At 34.6% G+C, this 27,983-nt stretch overlaps 2 protein-coding genes across 2 annotated transcripts; both read right to left on the bottom strand.

The window, feature by feature from the left end:
- Nucleotides 1–152: 152 nt before the first annotated feature.
- LOC120139642 lies at nucleotides 153–7,237 on the bottom strand. The gene is made up of 7 exons (XM_039154805.1): nucleotides 6,711–7,237; nucleotides 5,602–5,701; nucleotides 5,248–5,313; nucleotides 2,269–2,383; nucleotides 1,337–1,419; nucleotides 1,039–1,100; nucleotides 153–458 (listed from the first exon to the last, which is right to left on the bottom strand). Exons 1-7 carry the CDS (start codon nucleotides 6,893–6,895, stop codon nucleotides 347–349), a joined length of 723 nt encoding a protein of 240 aa, XP_039010736.1. The 5' UTR covers nucleotides 6,896–7,237; the 3' UTR covers nucleotides 153–346.
- Nucleotides 7,238–12,274: 5,037 nt separating this feature from the next.
- LOC120139616 (small G protein signaling modulator 1-like) lies at nucleotides 12,275–27,737 on the bottom strand. The gene is made up of 11 exons (XM_039154781.1): nucleotides 27,699–27,737; nucleotides 20,198–20,317; nucleotides 19,239–19,337; nucleotides 17,673–17,776; nucleotides 16,015–16,805; nucleotides 15,783–15,905; nucleotides 15,564–15,652; nucleotides 15,290–15,490; nucleotides 14,121–14,486; nucleotides 13,297–13,380; nucleotides 12,275–12,687 (listed from the first exon to the last, which is right to left on the bottom strand). Exons 1-11 carry the CDS (start codon nucleotides 27,735–27,737, stop codon nucleotides 12,649–12,651), a joined length of 2,055 nt encoding a protein of 684 aa, XP_039010712.1. The 3' UTR covers nucleotides 12,275–12,648.
- Nucleotides 27,738–27,983: the final 246 nt, after the last annotated feature.

Raw genomic sequence — 27,983 nt, 5'->3', positions numbered from 1 at the left:
TCATGAAAGTGACTAATAAAACAAATAAATTTGTCAATTTTTTAGAAAACTATACACAAATATGTCAAAAAAGAAAACTATACACAAACAGGGAATTAAAATAAAATAATTTCAACTCTTGATTTCATTCTGTAAAATAAATATCCCCAACGCATGAACTAACGAACAAACTATGGAATAAAGAAACCAAGAAAACACTGTGCCTTCTACACGCAAGAAAGGGGAAGAGAACTTGTTCTCAAATGGTAAAGAAAGGTGAGTGATCACCTTATCCGCGGTTATTTTCTACATCAGCAAAAGCACGATCCACCGCTCAGTTATCGGAAACTATGCAGGAGGCAGAGGATCACGAATGCATAGGATGGGATGAAGGGGGGAGGACGATGTTAGCTAGCTCTTCGTTCAGTTTCACCGGAAGTGCTTGCATCTGCTTCATTATATCCGGCATGTCATTCAACCTGCAAAAAATCAAGAAACGCCTAACATCCAATAATAGAAATAACCGGAGTTCATTCGATAACAAATTCGTAATTGATCGAAGATACATATATGTTGAACACCGGATTTAATCCAATTGGTTCATGAGCCACCTTAAGAGGTGACATCATGCAACTCTGAGATTCGAGTTCCCGTATCAGCAACCCTTTTCCTTTTTCCCAGATTGCAACCTCATATGTAACGGCATAAATATCGATTCTATGAAGTACCAAAATTACTAGATTATACACAATGTTCTACCAAAAATAGACACAGAATAAAAGGGAAAAGGAATCTGGGTTCATTAAAAGCTTCGGGATTATTTAGAATGTCAATGATAACAGGATTACTGCAAGTACATTAGTATCTCGGATCTGAGGAATGGCCTTGATAAAGCACATTGCAGAAGAAATTTCTTAACAACATTTCAGTAAACTTTATTACATTTTAATTGAGCAAATTCATAAGATTGAGTCTTTAGTACCATCTGGCACAGCATATGACCGGGAAAGCAAATAATATCTAGTATTAAGGAGCAGTTTAACAAAAACTGGAACTTACTCGTTCATGATTTTCATAATGTTGTCACGAGTTTGGCAGAGGAGACCAATATTTTCCTGTATCTGGAAACAGATAAACGAGAACAAGTTTTGTGAGAGATCCATAAAGCTGAAGCAACATCAGATCTTTCGGTATATCCGCATGACCGTTCACAAGTGCTATTGGGAAGGTAGGGTTAAGGGACCTGGTACTAGTCATTTGCGAATACATGTTTACATGGAAGCATTAAACCTGGAATGAAAACAAAAAGAAAATAGAAGGATGACATAAAGATCTATCCATAACATTGGTATTCCACCTGAAAAGCTGCAAGATTTGCTGATATTTGATTTAAGGCTTGAGCATTCTGCTCCAGAAGTTCTCCCGTCACCCCACTGATGGCTGTGAAATAGCATAACGATGCTTTCAGTTTAAATCTCCAATAATATCATAAAAGACATATAAGGTTTTCATGATTAGTAATTTCGGGTACCATAAATAAATATAAATTGAAGCATCATTTGTTGCAGCAATCAAAAAGAGAAAATAAATTCAATGAATAATCGCGGCTACTACTCCTTTAAACTATTTTTAACCATGTCTTGAAACCCTTTTCTTTTGTTACTTGAATTCTAACAAGAATTCACACACCTTGGCACAAGTAAAAAATGTATATATGGAGAGAAGATCAAATTTTCTTCACTTCTCTCACTTTCTTTTCTGTATTAGAAATTGGAAGTTTATTTAAGTTTACCATAAAATGTGTATCAGAGGGTCATGCCAACTAAAGCACCACAGGAATAATGCTTCACCCCCAACTGTCCGAATTCTTCAAAACACCAGCATCTTTTGCCAAAAAACGTTCAGCAGCTTTTTCAGACAGTTCAAGCTACCAACTTTTATTTTCAGCTTTAAGAACAGTATGCATAGTGGGGATTAAGAAAATCAGAAACCCAAACATCTGAAGGAAAAACCAAAACTCCAATGCAACTAGTGAGGCAATAGAACATGAAACACTGAAACTCAGTTTATATGCCTCAAGATGACGTATATAAAACTTCAAATATAATACTAAATATATCTTGACTAAACAGAAAACAACATATTTCAGTAAACATAATCTAAAATGCAGGCTATATGATAGTATTTTTAAGGAAGTAAAACTTGCATGTAAGAAGCAACAGAGTACATCTCTGAACCCCGAGCTCCGAGGAACAACTTCAAAAAAAATATTCACTGATAAAATCTAACCTCTGTATGGAATGCCATCATCGTAGCCCATAGGAATCATTGGGGGTGCATAAGGAGTAAGATTAGGTTGAGCTGCAAAATGAGTAGGCTTTGCCGAATGATCAGCAACTCTTTCCTGAAAACAAATGCAAAAGATATTCCTAAGCATCTTTTGGTCCAACACATGGTCTAACCAGTAAACTATACATATTTCCTTTTTTCTTATTACATCGTCAAAATATATTCCAAGTCTAAAAATCAATTGAAGTAACTAAGAGCAGAATTTTTGGAATTAATGTGGGGAGGAGTTAGCTTCATGGGCCACAGAATTAGGGTGTGCAAGGGGAGATTTTCCATTGGAGTACTTAGGCCTACCGTTGGGGGCCAAGAGGAATTCTTTTTCTCTGTGGGAATCAGTTGTACAAAAATTTTATAATAGTTTGGCTGGTTGGAAGGCTAAGACTTTATCTCTGGCTGGAAGGGCAGTATTGGTCAAATCGGTGTTGTGCTCTCTTCCAATTTACTACCTATCTTTCGGATCCCTATTATTGTACTCAATAAGCTAAACTCTATCATGGCATCGTTTTTATGGGGGGGATCATCAGAAAAAAAGAACATTCATTGGGTCAAATGGGAATTGGTGTGTAAGCCAAAGAAGTTGGGGGTTTAGGGATTCCGAATCTGTTGCTATTAAACAGGGCTCTTATGGGGAAATGGGTGTGGAAATTTGCTGCAGAGAAAAAATCTTGGTAGAAATCGGTTGTGTGTTGCGTTTACAATATGGATCCTAATTCAATGATGATCCGGAATACTTGGACAGCTCGTTCTTCGTGGATTTGGAGAGGAGTTGTTAAGAACTTCTTTTCAAGTGATGCTTTTGGGGACTGTTTTAGAAAAAAATTGTGTTAGAGCTGGAAATGGAGAAACAGTGTAGTTTTGGCATGATGTATGGTTGGGTTCAGTTTCTTTGAAAGATAGGTTTCCAAGGTTATTTGCTCTTTCGAATAACAAAGAGGGTAAGGTTGCAGAATTCAGATTGTATAATGATTCGGGTTGGGTTTGGGATATTCAAACAAGAAGGAATTTGGTGGATTGGGAGGTTGAGCAGTGGCTGCAAATTATCTCTCTGTTGAATAGCTCTTCACTGTCTCTATTAGAGGAAGATTGTTGGATTTGGTTGGGAAATGGAGAGGGCTATTTTACTGCACAATCATGCATGAAAATTTATTTTGATAGAGAGGGTAATGATGATTTAGAAGGTAATTGGGAAAGGTATGTTTGGAAAGGAGTAGCTCCACCTCGAGTGGAATATTTTGTTTGGCAACTTGCTCATGATAGAGTTGCGGTGAAAGAGGAACTGCTGAAGAGAGGAGTTACAGGGGTTGAAGACACTATCTGCCCATTGTGGAAGAAGTGCAATGAGTCGGACTCACATTTGTTTATGCACTGTGATGTGGTATGGGATTTGTGGGCTAAATTTTTAAAGTTATGGAATATTTTCTTTGTGATTCCGGGTAAGTTGATGGATTTCTTAATTGCATGGGATGACCTAGTTCCGGGATCCCACATATGGAAATTTATTCCAAGAGCAATGTTGTGGTCTGTTTGGAAATGTAGGAATGAGGTGATTTTTCAGAATGGGAAGGTAGATTCTACGTTGTTGTTCTTCATTACACGATTCAGAATTGTTTCTTGGTTTGATACTTCTTTTAAGGATGTTCATATTCATTTTGATTCTTTGATGGGGGATTTAAAATTAGCGGATCAGCATGGCAATCTGAAAATGAGGTCTCTTCCTTCTTCTAGGTGGAGTCCTCCTCCGGAAGGGTTCTTAAAAGTAAATGTAGATTGTGCGATGTCAAAGGTTGGGATAAGGGTGGAATAGGTGGCTTGATTAGGGACGACAGTGGTTTGGTGCTTGGGCCGTTTTCAGAGAAGGTAGGGGGAGGTCCTCCTTTACTCGCTGAGCTATTGGCGATTAATAGAGGGTTGATTCTTATTGATGAAGTTGATTACTTTCCAAGTCAGAGGTTCATTTTGGAATCGGATTCTTCTAATGCTCTGAAGTGGATTAATAATCCGAACCTTAGTACTACTTTGTTTCAATCCTTGGTAAGGGATATAGCTACCATTGTGGAGAGGAAGGGTATTATCATGAGGCATATTTCGAGAGCAGCAAATTAGGAAGCGGATGAATTAGCTAAAGCTGGTATAGGTTGATTTTTAGGTTTGTGTAATGCTTAAAGTGTTAGGCCTTGGTTATTCTTATTAAGGGAGTATTAGGGTGTGTTATGTTTACAGTATTATGGTATTTGTTATGTAAGGAGTTGTTAGTGTTGAGGTGTATTATTGTTCTCATTAATAAAAGTTAGAGGCGCTCTTTTCCTCCTTCCAATGTCCTTCATGTTATGTTTGTAACATGTAGGATATGAAGGGGGGTTTAACGAGGCTTTATTCTATCAAAAAAAAAAGTTTTATCAGAAGACATAAAGAATGCTCCAATGCAAATCTCCCCAACAGAGGCCTCAAAAAAAAGTTGATGGAAAGACAACTATAAGAATGCACCATACTGTGATTCAAGCATATTGTAATGAGCATGCCCCAAGAATCTACGATACGCAATCAAAAACCCAAAGAAACAGCTGCTTAGCCACAGATACGAATTATATCTCCATCTAACATCTCTACCATGAAAAATATAAAAATACTATGCTAAACTCAATAACCTCCCCATGGTCAATGAGCTTTGCTCCACTACCTTGCATGTAATGGAAGCAGTCAATCACATCTCTTATGTGACAGTATGAAAGAGGAGATAGAAAATAAATGCTCATATATAATCTCTGCACATACGTATCACAGAGAATGGCAATTTTCATTTTTAACCGATATCTAATATCTTGCATTCTAACAATTAACCAACAGAGTAGGCTCATAGGAGTAAAGAAAACAGAAATAAATATGGCTTAGCACACAGAAAAAAGAACCAGTAAATCATACCTTTTTGTCTTTAATTTTCCTGGCTATATTATGGTCTTCCTTCCTTCTCTTGCTATTTTCCTTTTTCTGCAAAAAGAATAAATCAGATTATGTGCACACATGTGCGCATTGACACATTCACTACACACACGCATGGACGTATATGTATATATAACACAGAATAATTATGGCATCAAGTCAGCAAAATATGAATATACTCCAACAATTACAGCCTGCCTCATTGTAGTAGCATTTAAACCATTTGAGAAATATGCTCTACTTGTGGTAATATATATAAGTCTATATATTCAAGAAGTCTAGCAAACAGTTAGCTGATGAGTTAAAATTGTAACTTATGAGAACAGTAAAACTTACAGTCATCCATCTGCACCGCAAAGCCACATCCCGGACTGTCTTGTTTTGTAACTGCAATGCTATTTTTGCATAACGAATTATGCTCGGCTCTGATGCATATCTGCGAGAAGATGTCACAAAAAGAATTAGGATTAAAATTTGCATTCTCCCAGTCCCAACAAAAACAAGAATTATAAAATAAATTATGCTAATAATGAGCTCATTCAGTAAAATGTGGAAAATAATCAATTGGATTATCCAAAACAACTAACAAAGAATTCGGATAAACAGAAGACTGGCATTCAACAAACATCTATCTCCATTAAAATTCTGACAAGGAACAATGGCAGTTATAAATATGTTGCTCCTATGCTTATTAGCAGCTGAACTATTCCATTTCATTTGTAAACTTATAACTAGAGCAGTAAATGAGACGAGACAAATCGTGAGCTACTCAAATTCGACTCGGTCCACACTCAAATCAAATGGGCTCGCCTCAAACTTGAACTCGAATTGAGTTCATAATGAGTCGAAGCGAGCTACTTCACTCAGCTCAAAAAACTCGTGAGCAACTCAAAAAAAATAATATATTAATTTTTTAAATTAAATTATTAATAATTTTAATATTTATAAATTATTTTTAATATATATATATATATATATATATATAAATGTTTCATGTACTTAAGATCCAGGTTTGAACTCGAGTTCGAGCTTGAATCGAGTTCGAGTTTGAGCTTCAATCGGGCTGAGTTTGAGAATGTTCAGAGTTCAAGATTTTTGGAGCTCGAGTTGAGCTTCAATTTTATATTTCGAGTTCGAGTTGAACTTGATATTTTTAAGTTCGCGAACTTTCGAGTCGATTCGAACTCAGTTTTAGATTGTTCGAATAGAATTCAGCAATAATCGAGCTCGACTCAATTCGTTTACAGCCCTACTTGTAACACTGATATGCAGACTATTTCCTTCTTTCATAATTCCAACCAGTTCGAAGAAACAACAAATTCAATCAAGAATACAGCAACAAAACTCATTCCTATAACTTAAAATTGAAAATTTACAAATTATAATTTCAGCAAAAACCCAAAATTCCATGAAACCAAAAGAGAAAAAGAGTAAGGAATGCTCACTTTTTTAACCCATCTTCTAGTATACCTTGCTCTTCTAAGGTCCAATCCAAGGAAATGACAGGGTTATGCTTCAAACCCGAACCCGAGGTCTCGGGTTTATGATTTCCGTTGCTCAAGTGTGCTCCATTAAAAGAAGATGACGCACGATTCGCTTCCTGCTGATGGCTCCCTGGTGGATTTGCCATCAAGTTTAGATTCAAAACTTTCCTATTTCAACACCTTTCTTCTTGTTCCTACAGAATAAAATGGAAACACACACAAGGAAAGTAGGTTCCTTCCCGCTAGCTGAGGAGTTCCCGCCAGAAAAGAAGCAAAACCCAGATTAGAAAAACAAGATTGTTAACAAATCGTGAAGAATAAAAGAGAAAAATCAAAGATTAAAAGATAAGGAAAATCATGGGGTATTAGACTGAAGGAGCCTTAATTTTATTTGTGCATGTAAACTGTGTATGAAAATGGAATCGAGATACAATGATCCATAGAGAAGTGTACGGGACTGGGAACATCAATCAAACACTATTGGAGGACTGGGAATGGGGTATTATAGATTTGAAGTTTTCCAAAGCTCAAAATCCCAGCCTTTTCATTATCAACTTCATTTCTTTCCTGCTTAATTTTAAGATTTTTTATTTATTTATTTCTATATTTGCCACTTCTATTTGTCTATTAGCCGACTTTGGAAAATTTTAGGTCAAATTATTCTACTGGTCTTTGTATTATATTAAAGTTATGAATTTAGTTTTTGAATTTTTATTTTTAAAATTTTAAAATTTCAATTATAACTCCTAATATCTATAAAATTTGTTCAGTCAAATTTTATTAGTAGTATATATATAATATATAATATATAAATTTAGTTTATATTTTTAAATTTAATTATTTTAAGTTTTTTTTTTAAATATGATCAGTTGATTTTAGTAAGAAGTAGAAAATATTCAAAATTAAAATAAAACTTTATGACTAAAATCATAAACTAAACATATGATTGGGGTATTCTCCTAACCATTAACATATGATTGGGGTATTCTCAAAAGTGTCACAATATCCAAATAATAAGTAAAATTATAGATTTTAAGCTAAAATATTTTAAATTAAACTATCAGGTGTAAGTTTAAAAAAAATCAATTGTAATATAGTATAATAAACTGAAACTTGATTTAATTGAAACTCGTTAGAATATATATTATTTTTAATTTATAAATAAAATAAATTTAGAATAATTTAGATATTATATTAGAAATTATTATTATTTTAGTTTGAGATGATTTTAAGATAATATATATTCAGAATCTTTCTTAATTATTGACAACATATGTCCTGCAGACGCAACTGATTGAACTCAAAACCTAAGGAAGAACAATATTCTCTTGACTATTGAGACCACTTTATATTTTATATTTAAAATAAAAAGGCTTAATATAAAAATAAGTGTCCAAACCCTAAACTATACATTTTTCCATTTAGGTGTCTAAATTATTGTCTAGTCAATACATTTTCATAACGTTATATAGTTACCATTTTAAGAACTCCGACCATAATGATATTAAAAAATTTCGTTAAGTGAAACGTGTCACGTTGCGATAAATTTTTATATTTTTTTTGAAAAATAAAAATATTATTTAAAACAAAAACAAATTTCCCCTCCCCCGCGTCTTCCCCCTTACCCACCCCCCATCTCTTCGTGGCCGTCCCTTTTCCTATTAGCAGGGAATATGCCATTTTTCCAAATCAGCATGAAGTAATCTTCAAAGTACAAACGGCCAAAACCTTGTTCCGGTAAATTTCGCTCGTCTCGTTGGTATTTGAGGTACAAGGCCATAGTTCTCCCTTCATTTCCTTGCTTCAGTCTTTATAAATCATTCAAGCATTGAAGCATTCAACGGGCGGGAGGGAGGGGGACGACCGCGGTGGGGGAAGAGGTTATTTTAAAAATATTTTTTTTATTTTTTAAAAAAATAAGAAATTAAAATTATATAAATAAGATAATTAAAATGATAACATTTGTAACGATAGGTACTTGAATAAACAGTGGAAGAGGAAATTATATATTTTAATTTATTCAAATTAAAATTTAACGATCATTAAAAATAAAGTACTTAAAATGATAACGTTTGTAACATTAGATACCCGAATTAACAAAAAAAATAATTTAGATATCTAAATGAGAAAAATGTATAGTCCAAATATAAATATATCATAGTTGTTTACCAAAATTTCATTCCTAAAACAAATAATGTATATAATTATATGAGCATTGTCGAGTCTCCACAAAATAGGGGTGGAGGGTAATTCAATGATTTACTTGGTTGACAATGAAACATAATATTTATTTTGACTTGAATATAGGCTTCCATAAATGTCTCTTATACGAGTGATGGGTCTCCCCATACCATAGTTGTCACTTGTCAGATTCCCAATTATTGGACTGCATTTATTTGTGCTTATCTTTTTGTTTGGAAGTTATATTAATTATTACAATTTTCTTATGAAATTTCTTTAATAAAATATTTTAACATTTGATTTTCCCACTCATTAAAAAGTATCGCATCTAATAATTTGAACACAATGCAATGCATTTAATAAATATAAATTAAAACCCATCAAATGATCTTAGTGATGGAGAAGAATATTATTTTTTCTAGAAGTCTTGAATTTGAGTAACTATGTATGTAGAGTATATATTGGCAATGATTAAGAAAGATTATGAACATATACTATTTTGTAATCACCCGAGATCATTTCAAAAAAATAAAATAAATATAAATTAAACTAGGGTAAATTATGTATTTAGTTACTCAATTATTTATGCGGTTCGGTTTTAGTCACTCAGTTTTTTTTCAAAATCATCACTAAACTTATATTTTTTGTTCCGTTTTGATAATCTATTATTAAAAAAAATTAATAGTGATGTTAACATATCATAATAAGATAATGTCACGTCATCATTAAAAAAAATTACGCCAGCAATTCTTTTTATTTTTTAATGACGAATGACCAAAATAAAATAAAATTATATGTTTAGTGATGAAATAAAATGGAATTGCAGGAATAATTGGTATACCTATTAAACTAAGGTGTTTAGGGATACGATTAATACGCAATAATAACACACTTTGTAATTATTTTAATTATTTTTTACTTTCAAACTTTATTCAAATTCATGTATATTGATAGGTGATTAATCTAAACCTTATAATTTTTGAAAATTTAAATTTCTTTAATTTAATATTTAGTAAATTTTATGTGTTTTGTTTTGATTAAAATATTAATTCTTTCAAATTTAGTTATTCAAACAAGCGTAGTATATATGTTTAAGCCATGGATTAAACTAAGAAAAGAAAGGACATTTGAAAAGAAAACATATATATGTTCCCATAAATATCTTCTAATTTGGATGTTTAAGCGAAGTACAGAGGACGAATGACCAAAAATGCCTTGCAATTTCACACCCCTCTTTGCAAGGCACTATCCATAACTGGATTAATTAGAACTATTTTAGATTGGATTGAAGAAGCAAAGAAAGAAGAAACTATTGCTGAAGCTGAAAAGAAAGATGAAGTCATTACTGAAGCTGAAAAGGAAGGAAGAAAAGTAGAGTAGGAAAAAAGAAAAAAAAAACGATGGATGAGGATGAGAAGAAGGAAGAAAAAGCAATGACGGGGGCTGAAAAGAAAGAATCATAGGTAAACGAAGTTAAACTGGAGGCCCCCGGTGTTTCAAAAGGCTAATGATAGATAAAAGAAAGAATCCTAGGTAAACGAAGTTAAACTAGAGGTCCCCGTTGTTTCAAAAAGAAAATGATAGATCAAATACATGAAAAACTAATGGGAAAAAGAGGAAGAAAGAAACTAAGTAAACATGTAATGTGGGAAACAATCTAGATGAGTCACACGACCGATCTAGCGTGTCAAGTTAGTTGGTTAACGTGTGGCATCAACATTCCGTCACTCTCAATTTGTTATAAATCGATAACGCTAGTGACTAAATTATTGATTTTGAAACATCAGTGGGGAAAAAGAAATTTACTCAAATATAAGTGACCATTTAATGTAATTTACCCTTGTTTATTTAACCATATTAAATCGAAATCCACACTATTGCTCTTGTTATTATTTTGAGATGTAGCTTATTATGATGAATTAAATTCCCTTTTAGGGACCTAATGGTTGGTTTTGTTAATTTTCTTTCCATAGCTGGACTAACTTTGTGATTATTTTAGTATAATTTACTTGAAACTCGGGAAAGTGAACCCCAATTAACATGGCTTGTGATTGGTCTTTGTTATTGTCAATTTGTTGTTAGGATAGGAATATACATACGCACCATAAGTAGGGTTGATTCTTACGATGCTATTAGGTTACAATTTATGGTATGGATTTAACCTAATAATTGGATTCATTATTGATTCAAAACAACTTAGTGATTAAGCAAAAAAACCTTAGATTAACGACCAAATAGCAATGATAAAAACCAATAATTAGTTGGTCCATTGAGATGGAACATTAGATTCTTTAAATAAGATTAGAGATTTGAATCTTATCATCTACGTAAGTAACAAACTATGTTAAAAGGGCCGTCTCCATTATCCATATTGAACTTTTACAGTACTTGATCTGAATGGAACAAATTGAAATCCATGGTAGGAAAAAAATGATCATAGCATAAAATTTGAAAATGGTTAGTTTGTTGATTTGAGTCAATAATAACAATAAAGATTCACCAATCAATTGGTCTAATGAAACGAGACACTAAATCCCTTAAGTAAAGTTAGGGGTTGGAATCTTGACATTTATGAATGGAGCAAATTAGATTGGGAGAGTCACCATCGTCTCTATAGTACTTGATCCGAATTAGTCGATTAATAAATCAGATACCGATGGTTATGCAAAAAAAATATCAATAAATATTCGATGGCATAATGGTGACACTTCAAGATATGGCTTGAATTAATGTTACGTTTAAAGGGATTAAACTCCATTTGCAGGGAAAATTATTTCTATTAGTAATTAAATAAAATATTTCAAAAGAATTGAGGGTATGAATGTATTTAGAAAAAGTAACATTGTGGAGAATTTCTTTTCAAAAACAATCCTAACCTAAATTGTCCTACAGAAAAAATGCTAAGAGTTCAACAATTATCTATAACTAGAGACAGCATATTTGACATGTATTTAGGCACAATTTGACATTTGAATTGTAAAAATAGGCAGATGATGGCGGCCTAACCTGGGACAGGTTGGTTTCCCTCTAATTGCTAAATGCTTACTTACATCTGTATCAACATTGAGAAAATGGTTTCATTCTTTCTTCCTGCCTTCAACAAATGGAGGAGGAAAACTGTGTAAGTTACAGCACAACCCACCATGATGCAAAATAAATTGATTCCACAAAACATGATCTATCAATGCACACTCAGCATTAGTTTTTAATGTATTTGGAGGGTAATATTCTATACCCATCTCCAAATATGTCATGATTTTCCCTGAAACTACATAACCCACAGTTCAAGTCTTCCATAAATTAATAATACCTCCAGATTTCACCAAATAGTAATACTAAATTTCCTATATATCATTTTAACCAAAATACCATATTTGTCTTGAAAATGTGTAATTGTCTCAGCATGTAATAGCAAGTCCACTCCACCCAAAATTTCAATATGAATATTTGTATACATTCTTTTTGCATCAAATACACTATTGCTGAAAAACGGAATATAAACAGGACAGTAGTTACCTTGGAACAGACTTGAGGATGATGGTGAAAAAATTGGATGAATCTTTGGACAACAAAAACATTTTGCTTTATATACCATCATAAAATCCACCATAAACTTTCATGCCATGTCAAAACTACGAAATCCGGATAGAAAATACTGGCTCAAAGTGCTGTCACCTTCTATTTCCGTGAAAGTAGGTAGGAAATGTTGCAGACCTTACTAAATACTGCGATCTATGTGGCCTTTGCTCTTGATTAGCTGATTGAAATGAAACATTAGACTAGTAAAGGTTACTGTGAAAGTGAAACAATTAATGGAGCAACAAAACAAGTGATGCCATGCACGTCCATTGGCAAACTGTGGATTTACACATTTTACATGCCACCTAGTTAATATAACTTGGTAATGGAGATAAAAATTATGTTCATTCAACATGTTAATGTTCTCATCCCATCCATTCAAAAGGAGAAATTGATACAAAAGAACAGTATTAATTCTATCAGGAAATTATGTAATGCATGCAATTTGATAATCAAGAAAAGTCATTGCAAGAACAACACAGTATTTTCCAAGATGAGGTTCGCTATATGAATCATATCAAACCACCGTGCTCCATTTAAGACTATATATCTCAGCAATCAAGTAAAAAAGAAAAGGTTATACTTATCAGTTATCATGCATTGACTCGCATCTTCTCACATGGGTAATTGGGTACTTGTTTTCACATGTTTAAGCACATTAGAATTTCCAATATAGAGCACCTTCATTTTGTCATTGGAAAAAGAGACCAGAGAAAGAAGCAAAATATTTAAGGATTCATCGCACAGTAGTGTGTTGAATTAACATATTGCCTCGTAAATTACTAACCTTGTATAAATATTTCTTTCTGAGCTTGATTGCAGCACCAACGCATCTTTTAACATGGATTTTCAGAAGCTTATCATTGAAAATCTGCAATAGAAGAGAAAAGAAAAACAATTGAAATCAAAGCAAGGATACCAAATATCCAAGATAAAGAAAGGGAAATCTCCCCCATCTTAATTTTTAAGTTCTTTCTACAAAAGAAAAATACAAAAAAAAAGTATTGTCAGTAATCATTTCCACTTTGGAAATATTGTACATAGAAATCAACCCTTCCATCAAAAAAGTTCTCACATCCAAAATTTAGGGAATGCGCATAACAGAGAGAAAGCCATGGAAAAATAACAGGTTATGCAGGAAATAGAAGGGCCATAAATATGGATATGTATGCACTCACTCAAAACCTGACTTCTCTGGTAGGTTAAATTTCATTTAAGCACAAAAATAGTATATATAAAAATTTAGTACAGAACCAACTTATAAATAAATCAAGCAATACAGGTGAACTCCCCCAAATTTCACTTGCAAGGCTGCAATATAGTGAAGCTAAAGCACCATTCCAAAGGTGAGGCATCACTTTGATCAACATCATATCTATCCGACATGTTGTCCAAGTTCCTTTCTATTTTGCAGAAGAGAACACAACTCTTCTACCTTTCTACAGCAGGGCAAAATAATAACAATGCATCTTAAGAAAAAGCATTCTCCACTTTTGGTAAATTTAATAAATTCTACTTGAGAAGGGTTGTGAATAGAATGGATACTCAAAGTTGTGCGTGTGTGTGTAAAGAGAGAGGATGATACTACAACTTTAATTTTAAGGGAATTACCTTTATCATGTCATCTATTGAATGGGTTTCCTTGATGATTTTTTGACGGTTCATGACAAGAATAGCAGCTACACAAAATACAGGTAAATTGTCATCTCCTTTCCTAGTTGATGGGACAACGCCGCAAAATTGGAGGATATTACTTTTAGCCAAAAAATTCTTTGTCAAACCACAAAAGCGATGAGCTGATGCTGAAAAAGAATGTGTTGATTGTAGGTCACCCTTTACACCATCATCTCCATTTTCTAGGTTTTCTTCTCTGATTTCTTCTGCAGAATCCGGAGGAAGCTGTATAATTAATGCATCTAGACAGATGTCCTCTAAATTGCAGGTGGCAGATTCATCAAAATCAGCTGCCCAAATCATCTATATTGAGGTTGATACTCTTAGTGCCAATCTCACCAAAAAAGAAAAAACCCAAAAGAATATGACAAGGTAAAATATAGTTTCATGCTTATCCTGAGAAACTCTAGAGATACACGATTTCTTTTCTCAACTTCCTTAAAGGGCTAATACTCCATTTCAAAGAAACCATGGTCATCAACTGCACCTCAGACATTGAAAAATTGAACTTGACAATAAAATTAGGTGAAGCAAATCAAGATTTTGAGACTTGATTAAAATGCAAATCAATAACATGTATTCTACACTGTATAAAGGTTTATGGTGATCTCTGTCAATTTAAAGAGCAATCTGTTGGAAATTTCAAGTAATTTCATGTGGCCCTATTCTTTTAACATTATATTGTAAAAGCGCCCTCATAGATGCAGTACTCAAAAGTCAAACCCCACAAGTTGGTTTCAGGACCTTCATCTATAAATAGTTAAATACCATCAGTCCAGGGTTTGAGTTATCTAGGTAAGACAAGCATCACTGATCACAACAGGCAGTGCTCCTCAAGGAACTGCAATGGTGAAAAACAGGGACAAAATTCCGGACATATGGGGCCCAATCAAGAGTGAAATAAAGAAGATAGCAATTGCAGTATGCCCTAAAATGGGCGGCAACAAAATTAGTGCTAAAAGCTTTCCACCTTATTATTGTTAGCCTTGTGTTCAACCAGGTGACTATTTATGCCCGTTCAAATTTTATCACAATGCATATTATAACACAGTAGTACCAAAGATTGAAACAGATTGATAGGATCAAATGAGACTAAGGGCACAGACCTCCCACATATGAAGAGACTCATTGAATGATAACTCTCGCCGAAACAGAACAAGCAGCATTGGAAATGCAAAATGAAGACTTTCAGCACCTATGTTCGAAAGATGTGCAAAAATTTCCCTGTCTGTGAATTCCAAAATATGCCACAGTGCTTGCAGCTGCTTCATCACTCCAGTTGGCCCGTCAATCTTGAAGTTTTCACGCTGGAGGCGTATGGAAAAGAGATGCTAAAAACATAAATGATCAAGATCAACATATTCACCAAGTTTAAATTACCATTCTCCTAATGAGCATCTCAAAGCACCAAAATGCATCTGCATTATCCTCAAAGAGCACAACAAAAGGAGACAGCAGGTCACTCATACCTAAGATCAAAATCCAAGCAAAACAGTTAGCACTAGACGTTTAAAACTCAAACCTAAAGTTGAATCTTTCACAGCTTTGCACCAAATAAATAACAAAAATAAGAGAAAGGTTCAGCAAAAAGGCTAAAACCTTGACAATAACCAGTTGTAGGATCGACCCAAGCATAAACAGCGAGAATATCAGACATTCTAGCTAAATTCCTTGTATCCTTATAGAAATCAAGATGACTATCCGTTCTGACCACATCAACAACTGAGAAAACACAAATCTTGTCAGCTAAGAAGAAAAACACATAAACAGTATCCATCCAATGGAATACAAAAAGGGGAAAATGTTTTAAACTGCAAATAACAGATGTTACCTATTCGGTGCAGAGTCCAAAGCCATTCACTTACTCTTTCTTCTTGGGAAGCCCCTTCTTTAGATCTGGTTGCATTTACCAGTGGTGTTTCTGGGACACTTGGTATGCTTAATCTGTTAACTGTTTCTGTTTTACAACTTACATTGTTGGGACTCAGAACTGGCTCAAAGCCATCAGAATGGGTCGCCAACTCAATTTCAGTGTTATATCGACGTGAGATATTTTCAGAAAGTGAGGATGAAATGTTTGATTCCATGATTAAATCTGCATTGTTATTGATTTGAAAACTATGCATATTATCATCCTCAAAAATCAATTTATATCCAGTGGAATACACCTCTGCATCAAATTCTTTCTCATCTTCACTCTTCTCAAACAAATCTGTTACTGGCAATGAAGGAAAATTAAAATCATATTCAGTTACGAATTCTGACCCATAACAGCCTCCACCTCTTTTTGAGGAACAAGGACCACATGGATCAGAAGTCAATGAAGAACAAGAATCATATGCAGCACTGTCAGCATTTCTCCTGACACTTGTAAGGTCACCAGAATTACTAATAAGCACTCTTTGGTCAACATACGACTTATCAGAACAGTTATTACTGAAATCAGAATATTTCTCTCTTTTACCAGTACCATCAGTGGAAGCTTCTCTACGCTTAACTTTTATTTCATTGGACGGAGTCCTCATATCCATAACTTTTGAACCCACAGGATAGGCAAGTGAACCAGTGCCTATGCTTGAATGCATTGCCTGGCATTGCTTTATAAGGTCCTTGTAACGTTCCCTGCATAGTTTCCATGCAGCTGTTAAATATTTAGAATTCAGAAAAACAGAGCCTTGATCTGAACAAAGGATAGTGGAATACAAAAAATTCCCAGCACCACAGAGAAATTTTCTAAAAAGAAAATTTCAACTATTAAAATAAACAAGTCATCAATTCTGGATGCATAGATAGCAAGCATCTCTACAAATGCTTAATCAAGAGAGAGCCTTTTCCAAAATGAACACAGACACGTGTGTGTGTATATTTTTCTTAAATAGTGCTGACGTGTATTCTCAATGCATTGCAATCAAACTGCCCTTTAATCTTCTGTGCCCTAGCTGTATTTTCAATGCATTGCAATTTGAGCACTTTTCCCAGCATTTAAAACCATAGTATGCTTCTCTGTTTAAAATTATTGTCATTTGAAGAATTTATAGCTTGCAATAGCAGATGAAGAGGATAAGGATAAACTACAAACATTATCCCTAAATAATAAAAGCTAATATGAGTAAAATTATAATCCTTTCCAACATGAGCCTCCAAAAAGGTAGTTTAACTGGTCTAAATCATACCATAACAAATAAGACTTCCCTAACGAGTCAAACTTTCAGTCATTTGATTGGATAGTTATTTCCTACATATGACTATGAGCATATTTGTCTATCTGCTGACAATAGAAAGAGAAGAAATAATGGATAGTGCAGATAATCATTAAATATAATGTTGATTGAAAACCTATCCATGGTTGACAATTAAGTATGATTACATAAGAATATTTAACTGAAAAATGATATTCAGTTACTTTGACATGCAAGCAAAACAGCCTAAGAAAGGCACTTACAAGGAAAAGACTATTAGAATATAAAGTGAAAAAGAACAGTACTAGACCTCCTGGCCCTCCTTAATTGCCTTCTGTCATCTGCAGTGCTCCCCAATGGATAGACACCTAGAAGAAATTCCCAAACTTCTGGTCTTATAGACGGATGAACCCCCTAATATCAATGAGATAAACTGATGTTAAAGTTTTGCACCAAACTGCAGAAAATGTGAGCGTGTGCATACAAATTTGGAGGGGAAGGGAGATATGTGGAAAGAAAATACGACAATATCTGAAAAACAGTAGCAATATCACTTAAATCTTAAAGCTAGTCAAGGTAAAGAAGGTGACAAGTGCAATATATGGAACAAACAAAATGATAGAATTTTCTCCTCTTATTCCTCATGCAACCAAGCAGTGCTCTGAAGCAACATTTGGCCTCCCACCTCTTAATTATGAACTAAGATGTCATATTATATGAGATATGGGGCTGATTAAAGAAGCACTCGTGAATTATATCAGATTACCTAACCTAAGAACCAGGGAGGTCGCAGAAAGGTATGTGGGAAAATAAACCCAGAATGATAAAAAAGATTAAATATGACAGCAAGCGTCATAAATGCAAATAAAACAAAGGAGAAGTGCCATTAAGCCCAGAGATCGGTGCAGGTCATAAACCATGTAAATTTCTAGAAGCCAAACCCAAATGTGTTTACATTTTAAGCACACAAGAATTAGAAACGGAAGCACTCAAAAAATTAAAGAACTTCAAGAAACTAGTGAGTCATTAGTAGCGACATAAAATAGAGCATGCATATAAATAACATGAAAAAATTAGTCAGGTTTGATTATCATGAAGGTATTAACTGACACATCATATAAGGTATTAACTGACACATCTATTAATGTTGGACAAGTTAATACCCTCAAAAACTATCCATTTGCCATCTATGATAAACCTTGCTAAAATTCCATACAGTCCAGGAAGGTGTGAAATATAGATATTTCCATTGGTAGGGGGTATATATAATAAGAATTTGCATATAAACATGCAAAGTTGAACATGACTAGATATAAAAACTAAAAATTTAATTGGTAGGAAAGGAAGAATAATGATTGACAAACTCATAACATTTGGTATTATTTATTCTATTTTACTAACAAATTGGTCCCTCAAGTATACTCCAATTCTCAGATTGGTACTTGAAGTTTTTTGGTCAAAAGTGGCACTTAAACTATCATCTTATCTCATTTTACCCCAAAAAGTGTACAGTATACAATAAGAACATGCCATGTGCCGCATTCTTAGTGGCCAATATTTTTTTGGGGGTAAACTGGGACAAAATTAAAACTTTAGGTACCACTTCTGACCAAAAAACCCTTTAAGTACAAATCTGAAAATTAGGGTATAGTTTAGAGATCAATTTACTACTGAAGCCTATTTATTTAAAAAATAATGAAACAAATCTGAGCATATCAGATTTCACCATGGACAACAATCAAAATCCATGTCTGCAAGTACAATAGCAATACCAACAGATTTCCAAAAAATAATTGCAATAAGAAAGCACGTAATAAACAATATAGTTGAAACAAATGATTGGAGAAAGAGAAGGGAAAGAGAAACTGCAGAATACCCCCAGAATAATCAACTCGAGTGCTTTCTGAAAACCAGAAACCTTCCCTTTGTTATCGAAAGTGGCATGCCACTTCTCTGGCTTAAGCATCTTGCCTACCTAAATCATAAGTACCTAGATTATCAATATAGAAATAGATAAAAAAAATTACCATAGCCACACCATAATCAGAAAATGGGAAACCAATGCAGGTACATTTTTGTGGAAATCAATTTTTTCAAAAGTAATGAAGCCACTTTCTTCTCTAATTATTGAAATTATCAAAATAGAAAATGGAGAGAGCCAGTAAAGAAACATTTCCATACATGGACAACAATCATTACTCATAGTATTGGTCTGCTAAGATGGTAAGACTGAAATGCTGCAATTCATCTGAACTCACATTACATGGTATCGGTTCAGTTTTTCAGAGACCATAAATTCTAAATATATAACTATATTAGTGAGAGCACAACGTTCAATGTTCGGAAACACCAAGTTGCTAATATCCTTTATAATTAATGTTTCATTGCATTTGAGCAGCGTCAACCCGTCCCTCTCAGTTTAAACTTTTGTCCTTCATAAACATACAAATACAATTCAACTATTAAAGTGCTAACAGTTCAACAAAGGTTCCAATCACTAATTATTTATTTCAAGCTTACTCAATGCCTTAATTATTTAGCCAATTAAAATTTTCATTATTATAATAATTTCCTTTCCTGTTTTCAAAATATAAAAATAAAATAAACAAAAGAAGACCCTAGACTCCGCTCATAGATCTCATTCGACCCAAACGTTTGCTACTAAGACCTTATAATGCTTAAAAAATGTTCTGATTCAATGATAAGAAACAAATAATTTAAACGAATTAAATTTGGATTCCACGAGAAACAAAATTGTTCGATAATATTATTTTAACTCATAGAATATATAGATATAAAGAATGTTAAAGGAATAATCTTACAGCTAAAAACAACCTTGATGGAAGAATAGGAAAGACAAGGATCTCCAATATCGCGAACTATAGAAACAACTCCTTGAATATTGACGGATCCGGCAGCGGCGGCGGAAGCATTTCCAAAACCCCATTGATTTTCCTAACCCCTACAAGACATTACTCTTAGAAAAACAACTACCACCCCCGCTTCCTCTCTTTTCTTTTTCTCTTTTTTAATCCACCATTCACCCCTCCCACTTCCTTTATTAGTAATTCCCAAACAATGACGATGTAATCTCACATAAAAATCATATATGAACTATGGACGTTTCCATTGATTGATCCGGATCCTCGTTGTTTGATTGTTGATCGAGTTAAACACGCATTCAAAACTCGGTTCAAAGATTGGAGGACAACAAGAGGCAAAGAGATTTGTGAAAGAGGAGGAGCTTCTCCTCCGTTGTTATTTTTACCCGCACCAAGACCGTTTCTCGTTTCTCTCTTTTTAATTTATTAATTTGTTTTTCTGATTTTTCTCCATTTGTTCCCCTTTCGGATCTCTCCTCAGGTTTGATTTCTTATTTTTAAGTTTATATCGTTTGTTTTTTTTTTCAATAGAAATGGCAATTCAAAATCCAGTAATAACTAATAAGTATCATTCTATTTTGTAGGATAAATTACTAATTTAATTATTTTATTTTATTTTTATTCGTTTGTATTTTAATTTTTTTAATGAGAAAATAATCTCAGTGATCAAAAATAACTTATAATATACGATTTTAACCAACTTTTTTTGGATTTGCCAAAATGACCAACAAAATCGCAATGCGAAATAAAAATCGCAATGCGATCTCCAGAATCGCAAATCAGTTCCCAGAATCGCAACGCGATTATGAAGAATCGCAATGCGATAGTAAAAATTCGCATTGCGATTTTCCAGCGAACATATAAATCGCAACGCGATTCTGACTATCGCAACAACAATACGTAAAATCGCAACGCGTATCCGTAAATCGCAACGAGAATACGTAAATCGCAACGCGTATCTGTAAATCGCAACGAGAATACGTAAATCGCAATGCGTATTCGTAAATCGCAACTACAATACGTAAAATCGCAACGCGAATACGTAAATCGCAATGCGAATCTGTAAATCGCAACGAGATTCTGACTATCGCAATACTGAATTTCAAATTCGCAACTCGATTTCTGAATTCGCAACAGGTCTTAATTTCGCAACACAAATGTTTTGGGTATATAACTACGCAGCAGGAGCAACTCATAACCTAAATCCCTAAATCGTAACTCATTCCATCTCCATCTATCACTCTCTCCGGCGACATCCGTTCCTATATCCAACGACATCCTTCCCCATCCGGCAATAGGTTTTAGTTTCGCAGCTCGTTTGTTTAGTAAATTAATTTACAATAATGAAATCATCTAATGTTGATCATGTTTGGATAGATTTGTGTTTTGGAGGGTCATGGGAGAATGTTCATGGTGTTTTACAATATATGTCTTTACCCATGAATCTTCAACTAAAACTGTCATTAAAAAAGTTAACTTATGAAACTCTAATGTTACGTGTTGCAAATAAATTGAATTTAGAGCCCCTAAGTGGATTTAGGCTATCTTATCAGAGAAATGGTAAAGTTTATTTGTTAACCGACAATGAAGATGTTGAACGATTCATTGCTTACATTAGTGTTTCAAGTGATGATGTTACATTGTATGTTGTTGAACCTAGAAGTAGTGAAGTTATGTCAGTAGCGGGTAGTAATCAACTAAGTTTTTCAACCCCAGTTTATGGTGCTCAAAATTTAATGGTTCCACCACAATTTCATCACCAAGCAAATATTGTTTCACTACATTTCCAATACCAAACATAATCTCAAAACCCACAACCTTTCCCTAATCCAAATCCCAATCAACTTTTAGCACCAAATTCTGGTTTTCGTATTGACCAGTTAGACGATGATGAGCCAACAGAAAAAATTATGAGTACTAGTCAGTATTCGAAATTTGATCTTGGTCAATACCCGGACTTTGATCTTGGTCAATACTCAGATTTTAATGATTTTTCAAAAGAAGAAACAGACACTGCGTGTAATGATTTTGATATTGGTCAATACCCGAATTTTGATGATGAAACAGCCGTTGCCAAGGAAGATGTTGTTGATGATAATGAGGAGGAAGTTACGACTGTAAATGAACATGTTGAATATCCATTCTGTAATTCATATAACACTGAAGAAGAAAAAGAAGAAGAAGAAATCCCCAAAGAAAATGCCACGAGAGTATAACTGGAATATGCCAGAATTACTTCAGATACCGGAAGAAGAGTTGGTAAAGATAGCAGTTGATTGTTACACAAAAAGTATTCGTATCAAGAAAGATGATTGTTTTGATACAAAGAAAGACTTGAAGATAGCTTTGTATACGAAATGTGTGGAAGATGGCTATCAACTAAAAGTTAACAAATCAAGCAAAGATCGTTTCGAAACAATGTGTATGATTGACAAAAACTGTATGTGGCGTATGATTGCAAAGAGGATAAAAGATTGCGAAATGTTTCATGTTATGACTTTTATTGATAAACATACATGTTCAAGAACCCAAGTTTTTTCTCACCATAGACAGGCAAACAAAAAGGTGTTAGGTGGTTTTCTGGCTGAGTTAATGTTATTGAATTATAGGGTATATCGGGGACATGAAATTATGACTGACATGAATGCTCGGTTCAAGATTAGTATCTCATATTCTCAAGCTTGGAGAGCCAAATGTTATGCCTTGAATTGTTGAGGGGGTCGCCAGAAGCATCGTTTGCCCAACTGCCGGCTTATTGTCATAATTTAAAGCTGAAAAATCCTGGGTCGGTAACTCATATCAAAACAGATAGAGATGGATGCTTTGAGTTGCTGTTTATCGCCATTGGTGCTGCGGTTAGTAAATCAATATAATTTTGTTGACTCATTTTTGTTAGTTACATGCATTTCACATTTAAATGATTATATTTCTTGTGTATATGATTTTGTAGATTCGTTCGTTTATTAATTGCATGCGCCCAGTTATTATAGTTGACGGAGCACATTTAAAAGGTCGTTACCTTGGAGTAAACTTATTAGCAGTAGCCATGGATGCTAACAATAGGATACTGCCAATAGCTTACGGGGTTGGCAAATCTGAAACCTCTGATTCATGGACATGGTTTATGGGGCATCTTAGGGATTGCATAAGTCCTATTAGCAATCTGACAATCATATCCGATAGGGCAAACTTAATTGACAACGCTGTTAGAAGGTGTTTCCCAGATGCTTTTTATGGACTTTGTGGTGTTCATTTGTATAGAAATCTAAAATCAAGGTCTGCTGGTATAAAAAATCACAAATGGACATACTGGAAGGCTGTAAAAGCTTATCGGGAAGTGGATTTTAATAAGCATATAAACTGTTTAAGACGTGTTTTGCCTCAGTGTGCTCAAACACTAGAAGATGTCGGGTTTGAAAGATGGTCAAGAGTATATCAACTTGGAGCAAGATATGGTTTCATGACATCTAATAGTGCAGAATCAATCACAGCTCTAAGTCGTCATTCCCGGAAATTACCCATTACTATGTTAATGGAGTTTTTTCGAGCCTCTATTCAACAGTGGTACTACAAGAAAAGAAACCATGCAGGTATTATTTCTTTAAATTCGTAACTTATCATATATTTTACTAAGTATTATTTATTTAAATTTACAGGAACATTGGAACATCGTGTTACACCATGGACAGAAAAAAAGATAACGAAACGTGTTGTGAAGTCAACGTCATCGAGAGTTAAACCATGTTCAAACACTTTGTTTGAAGTACTGGATAATAACTTAAATGGGCTTGTCGATCTAAATGCAAAGACGTGTAGTTGTATGAAATGGCAAACATCTTGTTATCCGTGTGGCCATGTTATAAAAGTTTCTCTTCATCTAAACCAAGATGATTCAAGCGCATACGCTATGGATTGCTACACTACAGAAGTATATCGACAGACTTATGGCGAGATTGTCTACCCTATTCCACATCCTTCTGAGTGGGACATACCAGATGACTTACAAACAGTTTTGCCACCAGCCATGGACAGAAGGCTACCTGGCCAACCAAAAAGTCACGATCGTATACCGTCTAAGGGTGAAGAGAAGAAGAGATCGACATGTAGTCGGTGCAAGGAAAGTGGTCATACAAGGTTGACATGTGGATCACCAGTGCCATCACAATCATCTTTTCCTCTACCAAAATATGGATCCTCATCAAAATCCCAATCACAACCGGCTTCACCTTTTGGGACTGTTAACTTAGGTGATTTTTAAATGCAAACGTTGTATTATGTGTATATTATGTGTGAACTTTTAACATTTTCAGTTAGGCATGTATTAGTAACTTGAGTTTGAACATTGCTATGATAAGTTCAGTTGTTATCACTTATTAGACATTCATTTGACTATCGCAACGCGAATATGACTATCACAACACGGAAATGACTATCGCAATGTAGAATTGACTATCGCAACGCGGAAATGACTATCGAAATGAGAGAATCGCAATGCGAAATGAAAAACTCAATGCGAAATGAAAATCGCAACGAGTAAATCGCAATGCGAAAATGACTATCGCAACGAGAGAATCGCAACGCAGAAATGACTATCGCAATGCGAAATGAAAATCGCAATTCGAAATGAAAATCGCAATGCGAAATGAAAATCGCAATGCGAAAATGAAAATCGCAACGCGAAATTAGTTTCGCGTTGCGATTTTCATTTTCGCATTGCGATTCACTCGTTGCGATTTTCATTTCGCATTGCGATTCTCTCGTTGCGATAGTCATTTTCGCGTTGCGATAGTCTGTTTTGCATTCAACATAATGCAGATTGAAATCAACAAATCAACTATTACATTTCAATCAATTAAACAAGCACAAATATTATGTACACATCAATTAAACAAATCAACATTTACAAATCATCTTTTACAAATCAATTAAACAATCAAAAAAATAATAGAGAAAATAACCTCAGTGACCAAAAATGCCTTATAATATACGATTTTAACCAACCTTTTTTGGATTTGCCAAAATCACCAACAAAATCGCAATGCGAAATAAAAATCGCAACGCGATCTCTAGAATCGCAAATCAGTTCCCAGAATCGTAATGCGATAGTACAAATTCGCATTGCGATTCTGGAGAATCGCAACGCGAATATGAAAATCGCAACGCGAACATATAAATCGTAACGCGATTCTGACTATCACAACGAGTATCCGTAAAATCGCAACCCGTATCCGTAAATCGCAACGACAATACGTAAAATCGCAACGCGTATCAGTAAATCGCAACGAGAATACGTAAATCGCAACGCGTATCTGTAAATGGCAACGAGAATACGTAAATCGTAATGCGTATCCGTAAATCTCAACGACAATATGTAAAATCGTAACGCGTATCCGTAAATCGCAACGCGATTTTTAAAGCGCCATTAGAGTCGCTACGCGTATTTTATTTTCAAATTCCAAACACGAATATTAATTATCGGAACACTGAACCGTCCATAATATATCCCGTAATCGCAACTCATAACCTAAAACCTAAAATCACAACTCAGTCACATCTCCATCTCTCACTCTCTACGGCGAAATCCGTCCCCATCTCCGGTGAAATCCCTCACAATCATTCACGGTCAGAAATCCCTCACAATCATTCAGAAATGGAAAATCATCCTCCGATGGTTAGTTTTTTTAATTATTTTTATTTTGAAATTTTTGCATTATTTTAGGTTTTTCATATTGAAATTGATGATAAGTTTACTGGTAATTTCAATAATAGATTAACCATTTCACTTAGATTTCTTATTAAATTCATTCGATTGTTGTCAATACTGCTAAACTGTTTAGTCTTTAACCCTGTGAAGTTAGCATTTGTCCTTGTTTTGTCTTTTGGTTGAAGTAATGCAATCCATTAAAGTTTCAATTTACAGAAGAAGAATAGTTTCTAAACTTAAAATCGCAACATGAAAATGAAAATCGCAACACGAAAATGATTATCGCAACGAGAGAAATGAAAATCGCAACGCGAAATGAAAATCGCAACGAGAAACCAAAATCGCATTGCGATTTTTATTTCGCGTTGCGATTCTCTCGTTGCAATTTTCATTTCGCGTTGCGATTCTTTCGTTGCGATAATCATTTCCGCGTTGCGATAGTCATTCTCTCGTTGCGATTTTCATTTCAACCAAAAGACAAAACAGTGTTGCAAATTTTAGTTTCAAGAATAAACTACAACTCTTTATGTTTATTTTTTTTGTATATCGTCACAGTGTAGTTTTTGGTATATCTAACTTGGTATGTTTATTGTTTTTGTAGAAATATTTTTCGGCTTCATTGACATTAAGGAATAAAGTTAGCCTGGCCACTACAATTGCTTCGAAGCTTTCACATGCACAAAGAAAATTGTTTGAGGAAACCTGCTTCGGGCCATGGCTGAGAGTATAGCATCCGGGTGGAGATGCTAATTTGACTCATTTGTGGCTTCAGACCATGACTAACGATCTACCCGATAGTATACAACGTGGTGAGGAAGAGATATGGTTTCATTTTCCACCGGCGTATACTTGTTTTGGGCGGAAGGAGTTCTGCTTAATCACTGGTTTACGATTCGAACACGATGATGTAGGCCGATACACTCTTCATATCACCCGCCCATCATGGTTATCCCGGGTTTTCCTGATGAGTCAATAGATAAGCCGAACTTACACGTCGACGACCTGAAGAAATTGTTTAATAAGAAAGATGGTTTTACTCGGATGAATGACGTCGATGTTGTCCGAGTATGCCTTCTAGTACTTTTGTATGCCGGCTTTTTAGGCAGAGAGGCCAGACAACCTATTCCTCAGGAGCTAATATTATTGGTAGAGGACCTAAATGCATGGAATCTGTTTCCGTGGGGTTCGTATATATGGAAAGCTACCTGGACTAAGTTGTCGTCTGCCTTTGATGATCGCAAAAGTTTACGTGGCGATGGGTCGAAATACACTTTGTCAGGCTTTTTTTGGGCCTTTAAGGTAAGAATTTCTATATAATATTTTCAAAATTATAATTAATTATTTAACAATTACTAATTTTTGTTATTATATTGTTTGTAGATTTGGATATTCGAGGCTTTCCCCAGCATGCAGACATATGCATTAAAAACTTCAAATGATATTCCTAGGGCTATTTCTTGGAAGAGGAAACGTCTGTTGGATTGGGAAGACTTAATACCATATGCGACAATAAATAATGTAAGTTAACACAAATACTATCATATATAAACAAGTTATTAATAGTAGACGTTTAACTTTGTTTGAGTTTATTTTTAGGAGGCCAACACTCCATTACAGAGACTGACACCCACGGAGGCTGAGCTTGCCACTGATTGGTGGCAAGCTAGTCAACGTTTTCTTGATGGCACGAATGATGAGCAGCCTCCACTTCCTCCACTTCGAGAGCCATCACCTCACCCAGAGCCATCACCTGATCGACCCAACTATACACATCTACAACGAGAGCCATCACCTATCCCGTCACATCATCGAGCCTCTTCTCCACCATCACCTCATGATAGGCGACCGTCAAAGATGCCACGACTTCTATCTCCCTGTTCTCCACCTCCACGGGATGAGTCAAGGGAGTTACATGATGAGGTCAATGCCTTGCGTGAGGAGATCGGTACTCTACGCGATAACGATTGTGCATGGCGTGTGGAGGTGTCTACTTTACGTGGTGAGGTTGCCGCTCTACGTGAGATGGTAGTATCGT

Source organism: Hibiscus syriacus, unplaced genomic scaffold, assembly GCF_006381635.1.
Source record: "Hibiscus syriacus cultivar Baekdansim isolate YM2019G1 unplaced genomic scaffold, ASM638163v2 tig00110764_pilon, whole genome shotgun sequence".
In the NCBI taxonomy this organism is placed as follows: domain Eukaryota; kingdom Viridiplantae; phylum Streptophyta; class Magnoliopsida; order Malvales; family Malvaceae; genus Hibiscus; species Hibiscus syriacus.
This window is presented reverse-complemented; position numbering and strand designations above follow the sequence as displayed.

Excerpts from the sequence above, each read along its gene's own strand:
- LOC120139642 (XM_039154805.1), bottom strand. The coding sequence starts at position 6,895 with ATGGCAAATCCACCAGGGAGCCATCAGCAGGAAGCGAATCGTGCGTCA. Across the intron at positions 5,702-6,710 it reads CTAGAAGATGGGTTAAAAAA|ATATGCATCAGAGCCGAGCA; the intron begins GTGAGCATTCCT and ends ATCTTCTCGCAG. Across the intron at positions 2,384-5,247 it reads GGAAAATTAAAGACAAAAAG|GAAAGAGTTGCTGATCATTC; the intron begins GTATGATTTACT and ends ATTTGTTTTCAG.
- LOC120139616 (XM_039154781.1), bottom strand. The coding sequence starts at position 27,737 with ATGGCTCTCGTTGTAGATGTGTATAGTTGGGTCGATCAG. Across the intron at positions 15,491-15,563 it reads AGATGCTCATTAGGAGAATG|CGTGAAAACTTCAAGATTGA; the intron begins GTAATTTAAACT and ends ATACGCCTCCAG. Across the intron at positions 14,487-15,289 it reads AGTCTCTTCATATGTGGGAG|ATGATTTGGGCAGCTGATTT; the intron begins GTCTGTGCCCTT and ends ACCTCAATATAG.